This window comes from Ranitomeya imitator, chromosome 1, assembly GCF_032444005.1.
Source record: "Ranitomeya imitator isolate aRanImi1 chromosome 1, aRanImi1.pri, whole genome shotgun sequence".
Lineage (NCBI taxonomy): Eukaryota > Metazoa > Chordata > Amphibia > Anura > Dendrobatidae > Ranitomeya > Ranitomeya imitator.
This window is the reverse complement of record NC_091282.1, coordinates 120,924,531-120,941,567: the sequence shown is the minus strand read 5'-3', so window position 1 is coordinate 120,941,567 and position 17,037 is coordinate 120,924,531. Positions and strand designations below refer to the sequence as shown.

Here is a 17,037-nt window from a genome sequence, read left to right as displayed (position 1 = left end):
CTGATCAGTAGAAATATCAACCTGGGAGAGTCATTAACAGGTTGAATACAAAGGGTCACTAAAATCACTAAAATAGAGATTTTTGTGTACTCACCGTAAAATCCTTTTCTCCGAGCCATTCATTGGGGGACACAGACCGTGGGTGTATGCTGCTGCCAATAGGAGGCTGACACTAAGTGATACAAAAAAAAAGTTAGCTCCTCCCTTGCAGTATACACCCTCCTGCTGGCTCTCAGCTAACCAGTTTGGTGCAAAAGCAGTAGGAGATCAATAACAATATATGAGCGTATAGCATGTCATATTCTAAAAAACAAGCATGAGCTAATAACAGGGTGGGAGCTGTGTCCCCCAATGAATGGCTCGGAGAAAAGGATTTTACGGTGAGTACACAAAAATCCCTATTTCTCCTTCGCCTCATTGGGGACACAGACCGTGGGACGTCCCAAAGCAGTCCCTGGGTGGGGACAACAATAGATCAGGCCCTGTGTAACCGCTACTTACAAGTGCGCCACCGCGGCCTGCAGAGTCCGCCTGCCCAGACTCACATCTGTGGAAGTGTGGGAATTATAGTGCTTCAAGAATGCATGCGGACTGGACGAATCCGCAAGCTTGCAGGCGTGCCTTGCTGACGCCTGGTGCCTAGGACCCTTGATAGACAGGGAGATAGGCTGACATCTAGCACGGAAGGACTCCTGGATGGTGAAAAGAATTCACCATGTTATCATGGTCGATGAAACGGCTAAACCCTTCCTGAAAATGTCAGGAAGCCTTCCTCTACCGTCAGGAAGCCCAAATAAAACGTCCAACCTTCAGAAGGACGCCGTCCTCAAGACGTACCTACTCAGAGCACTCACTTCGTCCAGAATATGGGGGATCTTATTCCATTTTGTGGACTGGAGCCAAAAAAGATGAGGGAAGAACTAAGCCCTCATAACAGTGGTAATACAGTACCACCTTGGTAACAAGGGATGGAGATGACCTGAGGACAACCTTGCCTCGAAGGTAATAAGGGAAAAAAGTCTGAAAGAGCAGAGAAGCTAGCTCCGAAGACTCGTCAGAGAGAATATCGCAGAGGAGAACGGGACGACTTTCCCTGATAGTAAAGTCTGCCCGGATGAAAAAGGAGCCTACTGTAAGGCTCCTAGGAATAATAAGGTCCCAATGATCTAACGGTATGCGATAGGGAAGAACTACGTGTGAAAACTCCCTGTGAGAAAGTCCCTACTTGCAGTTGTGCTGCGATAAGGCGAGAAGATACTAGCTCTGCAAACAAAAAACGGACGTGCTCAGTGCGGATCTCTGAGGATCACTGGGGCCCCTTTCTGCTTCCGAAAGGCTTTCGGAAGCAGTGGAAGGGGAGTTATGGAAACTGGTACCACGGCAGAACCAGAGCATGGAGAGCGATGGCTCTTGGATCTCGAGGCCAAACCACGAACTCGAGTACATTGGCCTTCAGTCTGGATGTCATCCCACTTACAACTGGAGAGCTCCAGTAAGGACAGATCTGATGGAAGACTTCGGGGAGAAGTTCCCACTGACTTGAGGCGGAACCCTGACGGCTGAATTTGTTTGCCGTTCAGAGTTCTACCTCTGGGATATATACTGCCGAGATCACCGAATAATAGACTTCGGCCCATCAGAGAAAGTGAGGTACCTCGGTCATGGCGCCTGACCGTGGGTACCTGCTAGATGACTGACGTAAGGCACCGCCGTGGCATTATCCAATTGAATTCGGATAGGGTGACCCGCCAGAAGGCAGTGGACCTGCCGTAAGACTACCGTTCGGATCTCGAGAACAATGATGGGGAGAAGAAGACTGGCATTGGTAGTTACTAATAACCATTGAACCGGGAGAAAGGCCCTGGATGAAGAAGGAGCTCAGAGACTATTGTCTGAAAGTCTGTTTGACTTGCTGAAAACGAGTGGAGCGAAGGAAACCGCTTCCATTGTAGTCACCATTTTTCCTCAGAACTCTCTTAGCAAATCGAATGAAATGAGGGGGTGAGTAATCAAGTCCTCAGAACTCTCCTTGCACGAGGTCCCTGTTGAAGGGCCATGACCTTGTCTCGAGGAAGAATTACCATCCTTCTAGAAGTGTGCAGGATCATCCTCAAAAAGGATATCTGCTGGGCTGGAAATGAGGAGAACTTGTCTAAGTGTAGCTGCCAGCCCAGGAGAGAAGGTATCGCAAGAGATATTGACGACTCAGCGTAGTCCTGGAAGGGCGGCTAGACAGACCAAACAGGGCAGGACGAGCACGCCTCTAGAGTGCAAGAGAAACATGACATCCGCCATGACCCGAGCGAACACTCTGGGTGCGGAAGCAAGGCCAAAGGACAAGGTTGTGACTTGAAAATGCTGCTGACGAATGGAAAGGCGAAGGAATTTTTGCAGAGGGCAAGCAACCCGAATGTCGATGGATGCCGGAAACTGCACCTTTTTCTGTTGAAGTAATGGCTGAGCGGAGGAACTCCATCCAAAGAAGGAGGACCATGTCAAAGGTTGTTAGAAGTTTGAGGTCCAGGGTCGATCTTACTTTTCGTTCCCCTGTTTGGAACCAAGATCCCTTAAATCTAGACTGTGCTGGCCAATCCTTATACAATCCTTTGTCAGTCTCCCGCTCAAAGGATTTGATTGGCCAGTTGTTGCTGGTGTGAATCAAGGTAGTTAAGGTCTCCAGCCAGGAGACCATTGCTCTAGCAATCCATGCGGCCGCTAGGGAGGATAGAGCGCTGGACCCGAAGCCGCAAGACGGAACGAAACAGATTTGCTATCTGACAGTCCGTGGTATTTTTAATTGATGACCCATCAGGTAGGGATACTGGTAGGTATACCACAGGAGATTATACCCGGTTAATCTGCCCCATGGCAGAATGTGCGGCTGCATCCAGCAGGTCATAGTCTCTTGCCATCTCCTCTTTTCACGGTGCAGAGATAAAGATTAGGAACCCTCGATCCATCAACCTCTTAACAGGGAAGTGGAGAGGAATTGTCCGCCTTCTTGCATCATCCACTAAATAGTGGTGATGCAGAGGGGGGAGCTCGTACGCCAAAAAGGGTGCCTCTATATGTTCCACAGAGTACAGGTCTCCAGGTGGACAGGACAGGTTGTCTGGCGTTAGGCCTGGATGCAGAAGAGGAAACATGGAGATGACACTCCGTGTGCTCGTCTGTTGATGGTGTGGGGAGATCGGTGCCCTTTAAAGGACCCGTCGCCCTTAAAAAACAGGCCAGGCATGGCATCCCACGTAGAGGCTTCTGTCCAGTGAATCGCTTATCCAAATTGAATGGCAAATGCTCTCGAGGAAGTTTAGTCTCTGAAGCCCTGGCAAGCTCAGGCAATATCCAATCCATATTCAGAGCATTGTTGTCATTAAATCATTGGTGAGGGAGCAGGAAACGAAAAACTTCCGTTTTCTAGATGCCTGTATGTTTCTAGACGCCTGCACGTTTCTAGAATACTTGCGGCCCCTGCTAGCCAACGGCTCCCATGTAGGATAGGGACCATGTATATTGGTCCTGCGCGCACTCCAAACACAGAGGGTACACAGAGGGATTCAATCTCTTGGTCAGAGAACCATGGATTGGTCAGTGAAGAAGTCCACTGAGGGGAACTAGAGGATAAAGCTGGGGTCGGCGGCGGAGGGCTCCTCGGACTGATCAAGCGCCTTTAAGACCAGGGAATACTGGTCATGCGCCTTTAAGAACAGAGAATACTGGTCATGCGCCTTTAAGACCAGGGAATACTGGTCATGCGCCTTTAAGACCAGGGAATACTGGTCATGCGCCTTTAAGACCAGAGAATACTGGTCATGCGCCTTTAAGACCGGGGAATACTGGTCATGCGCCTTTAAGACCAGGGAATACTGGTCGTGCACCTTTAAGACCAGGGAATACTGGTCGTGCACCTTTAAGACCAGGGAATACTGGTCGTGCACCTTTAAGACCAGGGAATACTGGTCATGCACCTTTAAGACCAGGGAATACTGGTCATGCATCTTTAAGACCAGAGAATACTGGTCATGCACCTTTAAGACCAGGGAATACTGGTCATTCACCTTTAAGACCAGAGAATACTGGTCATGCGCCTTTAAGACCAGGGAATGCTGGTCATGCGCCTTTAAGACCAGGGAATACTGGTCATGCACCTTTAAGACCAGAGAATACTGGTCATGCACCTTTAAGACCAGAGAATACTGGTCATGCACCTTTAAGACCAGGGAATACTGGCCACATGCCTTTAAGACCAGGGAATACTGGTCATGTGCTTTTAAGACCAGGAAATACTGGTCATGTGCCTTTAAGACCAGGTACTTCCTTACCCGGGTACTGATGTAGAGTCGATCTGCCCCTTTAATGCAAAAATACTGTCCCCCCAGTGTGAGCTGGCCGGGTGGACCAAGATGGCCACCGGGATTTGCAGAGTTGATAAAATCTCGCAGAGAGTGAGAAGCGCCAATTTGGGGGGCGGAGCCACAGACACGATGTTGAATAGGCCTAAGCCGGGGCCTAAATTTCTGTAGCCGGCGGACGTCACCAGTGGGTCGTTCCAGGCAAGACTTCCAGGGTGCGGCCTACAAATCGGCCGAAGCCGGGGACTAAATTTTTGCAGCCATCCAGAGCGTTACCTCAGAGAGGTGGGCCACAGGGAAGTGGCTGAGGCTGCCTGTCAGCATGTGAATATCCCACTGAAGATGGATCCACTCACCATTGATGCGCGTCCCGGCATGGAGCCGCCGCGGATGTGGGTTTCAGCGCTGTTCTGTGCAGCGTGGACGGTGCAGGGATAAGCCTCAATCCATCATCCCTTTGTTAGGGAGGTGGAGAGGACCCGTCCGCCTCCTTGTGCCATCCGCTTTCACAGTGGTGGGACAGTGGGGGCTGCTCGGACGCCATAGACAGGGGCCTCTGTACAGCCATGGAGTTCAGTCCGGGTGGACAGGGCCAGTTGTCCGGCATTAGGCCTGGCTCCAGGAGAGGATACATGAAGGCGACACTCCATGTGGTCGCCTGCTGCTGGTGTGGGGAGATCGGGACCATGAAAGGAACCGTCGCCCCTGAAGTGAGCTCAGGCATGGCTTCCCACGTCGCAGGAGAGGGTACGGGGAGGTATACTCGCCGTGCTCGCCTGTTGATGGTTCGGGGGAGATCGGAACCTTGAAAGGAACCGTCGCCCCCTTCACTCCGTTAATTAAAAAATAAAAATTTACAGAAAAGTAAACAATAAAATAAAAACGTTGGGGTCTGAAACAGACCCATGTGCCTCCTACAGACACTAAGCAAGAACTGGTTAGCTGAGAGCCAGCAGGAGGGTGTATACTGCAGGGGAGGAGCTGAGAGCCAGCAGGAGGGTGTATACTGCAGGGGAGGAGCTGAGAGCCAGCAGAGGGTGTATACTGCAGGGGAGGAGCTGAGAGCCAGCAGAGGGTGTATACTGCAGGGGAGGAGCTGAGAGCCAGCAGAGGGTGTATACTGCAGGGGAGGAGCTGAGAGCCAGCAGAGGGTGTATACTGCAGGGGAGGAGCTGAGAGCCAGCAGGAGGTGTATACTGCAGGGGAGGAGCTGAGAGCCAGCAGGAGGGTGTATACTGCAGGGGGGAGCTGAGAGCCAGCAGGAGGGTGTATACTGCAGGGGAGGAGCTGAGAGCCAGCAGGAGGGTGTATACTGCAGGGGAGGAGCTGAGAGCCAGCAGGAGGGTGTATACTGCAGAGGAGGAGCTGAGAGCCAGCAGGAGGGTGTATACTGCAGGGGAGGAGCTGAGAGCCAGCAGGAGGGTGTATACTGCAGGGGAGGAGCTGAGAGCCAGCAGGAGGTGTATACTGCAGGGGAGGAGCTGAGAGCCAGCAGGAGGGTGTATACTGCAGGGGAGGAGCTGAGAGCCAGCAGGAGGTGTATACTGCAGGGGAGGAGCTGAGAGCCAGCAGGAGGTGTATACTGCAGAGGAGGAGCTGAGAGCCAGCAGGAGGGTGTATACTGCAGGGGAGGAGCTGAGAGCCAGCAGGAGGGTGTATACTGCAGGGGAGGAGCTGAGAGCCAGCAGGAGGGTGTATACTGCAGAGGAGGAGCTGAGAGCCAGCAGGAGGGTGTATACTGCAGAGGAGGAGCTGAGAGCCAGCAGGAGGGTGTATACTGCAGAGGAGGAGCTGAGAGCCAGCAGGAGGGTGTATACTGCAGGGGAGGAGCTGAGAGCCAGCAGGAGGTGTATACTGCAGGGGAGGAGCTGAGAGCCAGCAGGAGGGTGTATACTGCAGGGGAGGAGCTGAGAGCCAGCAGGAGGGTGTATACTGCAGGGGAGGAGCTGAGAGCCAGCAGGAGGTGTATACTGCAGAGGAGGAGCTGAGAGCCAGCAGGAGGGTGTATACTGCAGGGGAGGAGCTGAGAGCCAGCAGGAGGTGTATACTGCAGGGGAGGAGCTGAGAGCCAGCAGGAGGGTGTATACTGCAGGGGAGGAGCTGAGAGCCAGCAGGAGGGTGTATACTGCAGAGGAGGAGCTGAGAGCCAGCCGGAGGGTGTATACTGCAGGGGAGGAGCTGAGAGCCAGCAGGAGGTGTATACTGCAGGGGAGGAGCTGAGAGCCAGCAGGAGGGTGTATACTGCAGAGGAGGAGCTGAGAGCCAGCAGGAGGGTGTATATTGCAGAGGAGGAGCTGAGAGCCAGCAGGAGGGTGTATACTGCAGGGGAGGAGCTGAGAGCCAGCAGGAGGGTGTATACTGCAGAGGAGGAGCTGAGAGCCAGCAGGAGGGTGTATACTGCAGGGGAGGAGCTGAGAGCCAGCAGGAGGGTGTATACTGCAGGGGAGGAGCTGAGAGCCAGCAGGAGGGTGTATACTGCAGGGGAGGAGCTGAGAGCCAGCAGGAGGGTGTATACTGCAGAGGAGGAGCTGAGAGCCAGCAGGAGGTGTATACTGCAGAGGAGGAGCTGAGAGCCAGCAGGAGGGTGTATACTGCAGGGGAGGAGCCGAGAGCCAGCAGGAGGGTGTACACTGCAGGGGAGGAGCCGAGAGCCAGCAGGAGGGTGTATACTGCAGGGGAGGAGCTAACTTTTTTTTGTATCACTTAGTGTCAGCCTCCTATTGGCAGCAGCATACACCCACGGTCTGTGTCCCCCAATGAGGCGAAGGAGAAAAATGTGAGTGGTCTTTTAGTGTTGTGTAATTGACATAAAAGTGAAGGACTTACATCTGATGTAGAACATCAGTGAGCAAAATTGTGACTCAAATAAGATCGTAGGAAAAGCTATACATGGTGGAAGTTTCTGATACGGATTCAATTATTACAAAAGCGGAACAAAATGTTACCCCTTAGGCTGCCATCACACTAGCAGTATTTGGTCAGTATTTTACATCAGTATTTGTAAGCCAAAACCAGGAGTGGGTGATAAATACAGAAGTGGTGCATATGTTTCTATTATACTTTTCCTCTAATTGTTCCACTCCTGGTTTTGGCTACAAATACTGATGTAAAATACTGACCAAATACTGCTAGTGTGACGGCAGCCTTAGGCCGGGTTCACACTGCGTTAGCAGCAGCCCGTTCAGCACATACGCTAATGGGCTGCTGTTAACACAAGTGCCGACGTTACATCGCGCTAGCGCAGAAAGAGCATCTGCTAGCTCTATCTGCGCTAGCAGTGACGGACCCGGAAACGCTGCAGCCCGCGTCTCAGGGTCCGTCACTCAATGACGGCACATCCCTAGCGCACTCCCATTGTGGGCGTGCGCTAGTGATGCGTCCAACATTGCAGTCAATGGCGGTCGTAACGGACTACGTTACACCGCGTTTATGCCGCGGTGTAACGTAGTCCATCTAATGGACACCATTTACGCAATGGGAACCCAGCCTTATAGTCAAGAACCGTGCTAGAAATATGATTACTTGTGTATGAATCTTTTTTAAAAAAAGGAAAAGTTTGGCAAAGAAAATGAATTCATAACTTCTGGGGGCCAGGTAAAAACCTTTGTCAACAGGTGACTGGGTGAGGAAGCCTAAAAAAGGGGTGGCTGTTGGTAGAATCAAGTAAGTTTGTCTATGAGAAGTTACCACCAACGATTTGGACAGAATTTTGCAACCGTCTGCCTGTATCTACCGTTCACTGAGCGGGCAGTTCATATACAGTGCCTCCAAAGCTGGGGGGCCGGTTGGGACCTGGTGAGACTCTGCCACTATTCACACTAGGTAGGTTTTCACATTAGAGAGTGTAGTTACGGTCCCACTTGGGTACACCTTGTCGCAGTGGGACAGCTTTATGCTTTTTATGATCAAAAACAGTGTTTACTAAGCACCCTATGTTAATTATTTAATGCACTTCCTTTTTTATTTATTTTCATTAGGGTATATGCACACATTGCTTTTTCTTTGGTTTTGCTTTCTTCTATGGCCAGTGTGAACATGCCTTTACATCATGCATGTTTCCAAGTCATACTCCATCTCAGATTTTTTTTATCTGTATCTGCCATTGCAGGTCTTTTTTATTTTAGACTGATGTTTGCTGATAGTGTAACAGACGGTCGGAGTTGTCACGCCTCTTCCGATTCAAAGTAATAGGGTGGACTCAGTGATGGTTAAAGAGAACCTGTCAGAAAGTTTTTGCCAAGTACAGGCAGGGCCAAACTGGTGCTATTAGGCTGATAAAATACCTGGGGTGAAAAAAATCCAATAGTGTTTTTTGTATAATGAGTGACTGCAGTTTTCTTGTAATGATAGCTTCGTGCAGCGGGGTAGGACTGTGGGGCTAGACTGTGGGTAGGGTCTTCAGGTCTGGCACGGCCCCTCTTCTGCCTCTGGTGTCTTTATATTCTTCATGTTTTACATTCTGCGTTGGCCCTGTCCCAGCCGCTGGCAGAACTTACGCACACTGATCTCCTGGCAGTCTCCAGGAAAATGTAGCCGGTGATGGCAAATGCGCAGATTTACATTTTGGCTCAATAACCATCTGAAATCTCAATCATTTTACTGAGGACTGCCGGGAAGTGAATCTGTGCATGCGCAGCCCCCGGCATGATATTCCTGAAGACTGCGAGGAGATCAATGTGCGCAAGTGTCACCAGGGGCTAGGATGGTGCCGCCGTGAAATTTAAAAACATAAACATGCAAATTGCCTCTTCAGAGCGAAATATGACTTGAAACATAGAGCAAATTATTGGGGTAACAATCCTAAAAGTCACTATTTACCCTTTAAACAGCCTTGCTATATGACTTAATAAATAATTAATATGACTTAGGCTACTTTCACACTAGCGTCGGAATCTCCCCGTCGCAATGCGTCGGGCAGAGATTCCGACGCTAGCGTTTAGCGCATTGCACAATGGAGGCAGCGGATGCATTTCTCCGGCGCATCCGCTGCCCCATTGTGAGGTGCGTGGAGGTGGGGGCGGAGTTCCGGCCGCGCATGCGCGGTCGGAAAAAGTGGTCCGTCAGGAGCAAAAAACGTTACATGTAGCGTTTTTTGCTCCCGACGGTCCGCCAAAGCACGACGCATCCGTCGCACGACGGATGCGACGTATGGCAATCCGTCGCAATGCGTCGTCAATACAAGTCTATGGGGAAAAAACACATCCTGCAAGCACTTTTGCAGGATGCGTTTTTTCTGCAAAATGACGCATTGTGACGGATTGCAGTTAACGCTAGTGTGAAAGTAGCCTTAATAAATAAAAAACAAACCAAAATCTCAATTTGCATACTTGGTGTTTCCAGGTGTTGCCCCTAGTCAGTGCAAAGAATGAGATCTGATTTGGCTGCATGGGAGGCTTATTAGTGGATCTAAAGGGTAATGTTACTGCTTGGGCAGCGACATGCCTAGCCTGGCATTATTTAATTTCCCAAAGGAGCAGTGCATGACTTGTAAGTCTCTTCACACTGGCATGCCAGGCCAGTCATGTCACTCTCCACAAGGAGAAACAATACCACTTAGATCCTATGAAGAATATAAAGACACCAGAGGCAGTGGAGGGGCTGTGGCAGAGCTGAAGACTTTACCATAGTTTCGCCCTGATGCACAACACTATGATTACAAGAAATCTTCACAAATTCATTACACAAAATCCACAAAACGGATTTCTTCACCACAGGTATCATTTTAATCAGAGTAACAGCGCTAATACGGCTATGACTGTACTTTACCTAGCAAAATCCTGCTGTCAGTTTAAGATATTAGTTTCTTCTTTTTTATAAAAAAAAAAGTTCACTTGCTTCGAGGTCCAACACATCCCTTCATCAGGACAAATGCTGCTAGATTGCAAAAGTGCCATTCTCTACAACTTTCAAAAATATTGATGCTGAAAGACCCTGAAATATCTAGGCCAAACATATCCCTAAGGGTACATGACCACATTCAGGATGGTCGGCAGTTTGGACGGAGCCACCAAATCGCTCCGCCCAAAGCTCCACCCCCTTCTGGGGACACGATGATGCCGGATGTGTTCATTGCACACATCCGGTATCATCGCACCACACACATAGGGCCCTGTGTTATACCTTGCGGTGGCGCAGCGTCGCCGCAAGGTCAACGGACATGCTGCGATCTTAAAAGACGCGCCGCATGTCCGGAATCGCAGGGCTGCCGGATGCGTGTTACCACGCATAGTGGAGACGGGATTTCATGAAATCCCCTTCACTATGCTGTAACATCTGGACGCTGCGTGTTTGACGATGCGTCTCTATGCAGCAGTGTTTCCTGAACGTGGACACATACCCTTATACTTCAGAAAGGTCGGAGAAGAGGGTTACAAGATGCACATTAGATACGTCAGTATACTATTCTCAATGCCCCATTTCTTCATATAATACTGTACAGTAAAGTAATTCTTTAGACAGTAATCTTTTGATTTCTAATAGAACGATTTGTACACTCACCGGCATTATCTGTATGATTGACATTTATCCCAGCTTCAATTAGAGCGTTAACTTGCTCCAAATCCCCTTTTTTACACGCCTTATGTAGCAGGGTCTCACCCATAAAGTCTCTTTTGTGTATGTTTCTAACAGTTTTGGAGGCTCTACACTGCTGAACAGGTTCTGAAGAGGAAGAAAAATAAAAACTACATCGTGCAACAGAAAGGCAACAATATGTCAATAAAATAAAATATATATCCAGCTGCACAAATCTGAATTCACAATAATAACTACATACAAATCTATTGGTTCAGACTAAGGCTGGGTTCACATTGCGTTAATGGCAGCCCGTTCAACACATACGTTAACGGGCTTCTGTTAACGCAAGTGCCGGTATGGCAGCACACTAGTGCAGATAGAGCATCTCCTTGCTCTATCTGCACTAGCAGTGACGAGTGACGGACCCGGAAACGCTGCAGCCCGCGTCTCAGGGTCCGTCACTCAATGACGGCACATCACTAGTCACGCCCATTGTGGGTGTGCGCTAGCGATGCGTCCGACATTGGATTCAATGGCGGTGTTAACGGACCACGTTATGCCGCGGTGTAACGTCGTCCGTCTAACGGATGGGTTTAACACAATGTGAACCCAGCCTAAGGGTAAGTTCACACTGGGCGTTTTTTTTTTTTTTTTGCTGCTTTTTTATGCTAATTTTCAGCTGCTTTTAGGGTATGTGCACACGTAGGTTGGATCTCTGCGGATATTTCCGCACCTGTTTTTGAAAATCCGCAGGTAAACCGCACTGCGGATTACCTGCGGATTCACTGCGGAATTACCGCGGTTTTTGTGCGGATTCCACCTGCGGTTTTACACCTGCGGATTCCTATTGAGGAGCAGGTGTAAACCGCTGCGTAATCCACACAAAGAATGGACAATGCTGCGGAATGCAAAATGCTACGTTTCCGCGTGCAAAATGCTACGTTTCCGCGTGTTTTTTTCCGCATGTGCACTGTGGATTTTGTTTTCCATAGGTTTATATGGTACTGTACAATGCATGGAAAACTGCTGCAGATCCGCAGCGGTTTTGACGCAGCAAAATCCGCACCGTGTGCACATAGCCTTATAGTACTAGGAAAGCCTATGAGATTTCAGAAATCTCATGCACACAGCTTTTTTTGTCTTCAGGATTTTGTGATTTGCAGTGGTTTTTTACATACAGCATGTCACTTCTTTCAGCGTTTTTACAACATTTTTCACCCATTGACTTGAATGGATGGTGGAAATACGCAGGTTGACTTTTTTTGCAGCGTATTTGCTGCAGAAAAGTCACGGACAGCCACATGTGACCTCACAGTCAGCTCCGCTACATCTAGATGGCAGGCTGAATGATGCGTCCATGCAGCCTGTCATCCAGCAGAGCGGACCCAAACCCCATTTGCTTGAATGGGGGATCCGACAATACAGTGTTTGACACACTGTCATATGCATGATGGCACGGCAAACACCGCTTCTGTGAAACCATACCTGCCGGTCAGAGCTATGGTTCCCATACTGTCAGAAGACAGCAGGAGCGCTCAGCTGTGATTGGAGGTATACAGTTTACCTCCGGTCACTGACGTCAGCTGATGGGACTACCGCTCCCATCATCCGACACCTGCTGCCACTAATAACAGTGAGAGCAGGACTGGATGATGGGAATATTCATGAGCAGCTCCTGCGCTGGAAATAAACAATTAAAAAAAAAAACCTGAGTGGGTTCCCCATTATTTTTGATAACAAACCAGGCAAAACTCACAGCTGGAGGCTACAAATTTCAGCTGTCAGCAAGGCTGGTTATCAAGAATAGAGGGTGGTCCCCACGCTGTTTTTTTATTATTTAAATAATTTTAAAAAACTGCGTAGGGTCCACCCTATGTAGACAGCTAGGGGCTGGTATTCTCAGTCTGCGTCTTTCTTTGAATTAAAGGACTTTATTCTGGGTGTCTGTGTTTTCATACAATGCGACTACGGGGTTAGTAGTGGTAGGGTCTTGCACTTGTTTTAGCTCTTATATTTGGCTTGGTCCATTCACATTATAGTCACACTTAGGAGATGGCTAATTGTACAATGACATTGTCCTCACAGTCACCGATGTACTTTTTCATCAGTACCTTTTTCAGCCACATTTGTTCATTGGTGGCCCTTTGTATATGCACAGATCTTATCACTAATTGTCCATATTTATATTTAATTTGTACCTTTGCAGATTGTATATGTTTTTTCAAAAACAAATATTTTCTGTAATTTTAATCAGTGTCTGCGCCTGTCTTTTCAGCCACCACATACCCACCTGTATTTCAATAAAGTTTTTTATATATATATTTTCACAAGTGTCTCGTTGGAGTTTTTCTGTTGGTTTTTAGGTTTTAAACACAATCAGGAGCTGGTCCTCATCTGGCCAGTCCCTTCCAAGGCCTGGATGGCACATAGCAAGGTGAATCACTAGAGTTAGGGTATGCAAATTGCCTCTTCTGAGAAAAAGAGGACTTAAACTCTATAGTGCCACCTGTTGGAAGTAGCGATCCTACAAGTCACAATCAACTCTTTAACGAGTCGTGCAATATGACTTAGGATAAAAGCCAAATCAGTATCTTAATTCGCAGACACGGTGTTTCGGGCTGTTGGCCCTCGTCAGTGCGAAGCATGAGAACTGATTTGGCTAGGTGAGAGGCTGTGGACTGGGGTCTAAGGGGTATCGTTTCTCCTTAGGCCGGTTTCACACGTCAGTGGCTCCGGTACGTGAGGTGACAGTTTCCTCATGTAGACACATTAAAATCAATGTGTCTCTGCACATGTCAGCGTGTTGTCACGGACCGCGCCCCCGTTTGGAAAACACGGAGACATGTCAGTGTTCGTGGGAGCGCACGTATTACACGGACCCATTAAAGTCAATGGGTCCATGTAAAACACGTACCGCACACGGATGTTGTCCGTGTGCATTCCGTGTGCCGTGCAGGAGACAGCGCTACAGTAAGCGCTGTCCCCCCAGCGTGGTGCTGAAGCTGCTATTTATTTCTTCTCTGCAGCATCGTTCGCTGGAGAGAAGATATGAAAAATATTTTTTGGGGGGAGTGTTTAAAATAAAGATCCCTGTCCCCAACCCTCTCCCACCCCCTGTTCGCCCCCCCGCTGTTAATAAAATACTTACCCGGCTCCCTCGCTGGCGCTGCTTCCTGTCCTCGCCGCAGCTTCTCCTGTATGAGTGGTCACGTGGTGCCGCCCATTACAGTGATGAATATGCGACTCCACCCCTATCGGAGGTGGAGCCGCATATTCATCACTGTAATAGGCGGCACAACGTGACCGCTCATACAGGAGAAGCTGCGGCGAGGACAGGAAGCAGCGCCAGCGAGGGAGCCGGGTAAATATTTTATTAACAGCGGGGGGGCGCACAGGGGGTGGGAGGGGGTTGGGGACAGGGATCTTTTTTTTTTTTGGGGGGGTGTTTAAAATAAAGATTTTCCATATCTTCTCTCCAGCGAACGATGCTGGAGAGAAGAAATGAATGGCGGCTTCAGCACCAGATGCAGGGGACAGCGCTTAACTGTAGCGCTGTCTCCTGCACGGTGCGTGCGGTACCCAGTCGGCACACGGATGCCGCATGTGGGCCACACAGACATGGATAATTCCGGTACCGATTTTTCCGGTACCGGAATTACCTGGACGTGAGAGACTGGCCTTATGGAGAGTGACATACCAGCTCTGGCTTGTCAAGGTAAGGAGGCTTATTCGCCGTGCAATGCTCCTCTGGGAAATATAATATGCAAATTGCCTCTTCTGCATCCAGAGTGGGTACACCTTATCACAGTGGGATGGTTGTTACACCTTAAAGTCTTCTATGCACCCCTTGGTTTTGATATTATTTCTTTACTTACTGCAGTATGACTACTAGTTTATTTATACACCAATTAGCTAGTTTAAGCTACTTGCCTTTTTATGGTGTTTATTAGTGAGTTTTGGCATTTGTAATACATTTCTTCAGAGAGTTTTTTGCCCTTTACTATGTCATGTTTTAAATAAAAGTTCTTTGTTTTGGAAGCGTCCTGTTTGCGGAGTTACCTAACTTTGCCAAAACTTTATTGATAAAGTCATTTGCGGATTACATGCGTTTTTGCTGCCTTTTCGTTGTGGAAAAGCACTAAAAACAATCAAATCTGAGCAATGAATTTTCCTCATTCATGTCTATGGGAATAATATGAAATGATACACATATTTACTGCAAGGGTAATTAACATTCTGCCTACTGAAAAATGCACTGCAAGGGAATTTCCACAGCGCTAAAAACTGCACAGTGGTTTATGATACTTACGGTAGATAAATCTCATACACTTTACTAGAACTGCGATACGCTGTTTTTTATGTTCATGAAAATACACAAAAAAATACATCAAACAAAGACATTGGAGTTTATAGTGATTGGCAAAATTTGGTCCATGTCAAAACGAGATCTACAATATGTAACAATACATGACAATGACATATCTCACCTGTATTATTTAACTGAGAGCTCGCTAACAGGGCGGGGGATGTACAGTCACAGGTCTTTGGGTCATCAATCCAGCTTACTCGATGAGTCCCTTTCTCTCTGTAACATTATTGTGAATCGTAAATTAGTCGCTTATAGAACATCTTTCACTAGCCCAGCACAGTGGCTCAGTGGTTAGCATTGGGGTCCTGGGTACAAATCCTAGCAAGGACAACATCTGCAAGGAATTTATTTGCGTGGGTTTCCTCTGGGTTCTCAAGTTTTCTCCCACACTCCAAAGACATACTGATAGGGAATTTAGACTGTGAGCCCCAATGGGGAGAGTGATGCTGATGTCTGTAAAGCGCTGTGCAATTAATGGTGCTATATAATCAGAGTAGGAGTAAAATAAAGAAACATATTGTGAAAATCAATTTTATAAGCTATATAATATTGAGTCTAAATGGGTTGACCTCAATAGACCCTTGAATATTACCTTTCACAGCAGCTTCCTGAATTTCTCAAAATTCTGCGCCTAACTGATTTCCTCAGAATGAGTTCAGTTGTTTTAGTACTTTCTGTGCTCTTCATTTCCTAAAAATTGAGGTTTCTTTAGTGTACGTAAACCAGATACTTATCAGAAGTACAAAAACAGAATAGCAAAAAAAACAACAATTTCCTGGATGTCTGAAAAGCAATATCAAACACAAGCCTGATCCGTGATATGCTATAGAAATATCTGAGGAGATAACATTGTGGAGGACTCTAATTTAGGGCCACCACTGGGTTTCACTTTAAAGACTTGCCCTGTGGGAATGTACCCTAAAGGCACAGCCACAGTTCGGTCTATAAAACTGTCAAACTAACAATCAGTAGAATTGTGAACTCAGCTCCAGATACAATATAAGCTGTAAGTCAGGATTTACTGTATGTAGATATTCACCGCACGCATAATACTTTTCAAATCAAAGGAACCTGCCGCCTCCCATGGGGACCTGCTGCGCCCTGTTGTGCTTTTGTATCTGGACATGGTTTTGCAAGTAAGGCAGCTATTTCTCTTTTTCAGCGATGTTCTTCCCATGAATGGTCCTTCTATCTGGGTAGCTACGACACACCTAAACCATCAGACCACATTCCAGGGTATGTAAGCAGAACATATTTAGGCTATATTCACACTTAGCGGTTTTTACCGCGGAACCGCCGCGATTTTGATGCTGCGGGTCCGCAGCAGTTTCCATAGCGTTTACAGTAACATGTAAACCCTATGGAAACCGCAAACCGCTGTGCACATGCTGCGGGAAAAACCGCGCGGGAACGCAGCGGTTTACAACCCGCAGCATGTCACTTCTTTGTGCAGAATCGCTGCGATTCTGCACCCATAGGAATACATTGAACCGCTTACTTCCCGCATGGGGCTGTGCCCACGTTGCGGGAAGTAAGCGGATAATGTGCGGGTGGTACCCGGGGTGGAGGAGAGGAGACTCTCCTCCAGGCCCTGGGAACCATATTTGGGGTTAAAAAATAAAAAATCTGGTTATACTCACCCTCTGATGTCCGGAGCTCCTGGGCGCTGCAGGCGGCCGTCCGGTCAGAGTTGCTGTGCGACCAGGACCTGCGGTGACGTCGCGGTCACATGACCGTGACGTCACGAAGGGTCCTTCTCCCACAGCATCTTAGGAACCGGACCGCCGGGTGCAGCGCCCA

General features: G+C 48.4%; 1 protein-coding gene across 1 annotated transcript in view; it reads right to left on the bottom strand.

Annotated features, from left to right (window-relative positions):
* The window catches only part of ANKRD31 (ankyrin repeat domain 31), a 297,365-nt gene that overhangs the window by 112,207 nt on the left and 168,121 nt on the right, over nucleotides 1–17,037 (bottom strand). Inside the window, exons 15-17 of the mRNA XM_069750287.1 lie at nucleotides 15,830–15,927; nucleotides 15,356–15,453; nucleotides 10,851–11,012 (exon numbers count right to left, since the gene is read on the bottom strand). Of these exons, the coding sequence (XP_069606388.1) occupies nucleotides 10,851–11,012; nucleotides 15,356–15,453; nucleotides 15,830–15,927 (358 nt within the window). The remainder of the gene's footprint in view (nucleotides 1–10,850; nucleotides 11,013–15,355; nucleotides 15,454–15,829; nucleotides 15,928–17,037) is intronic.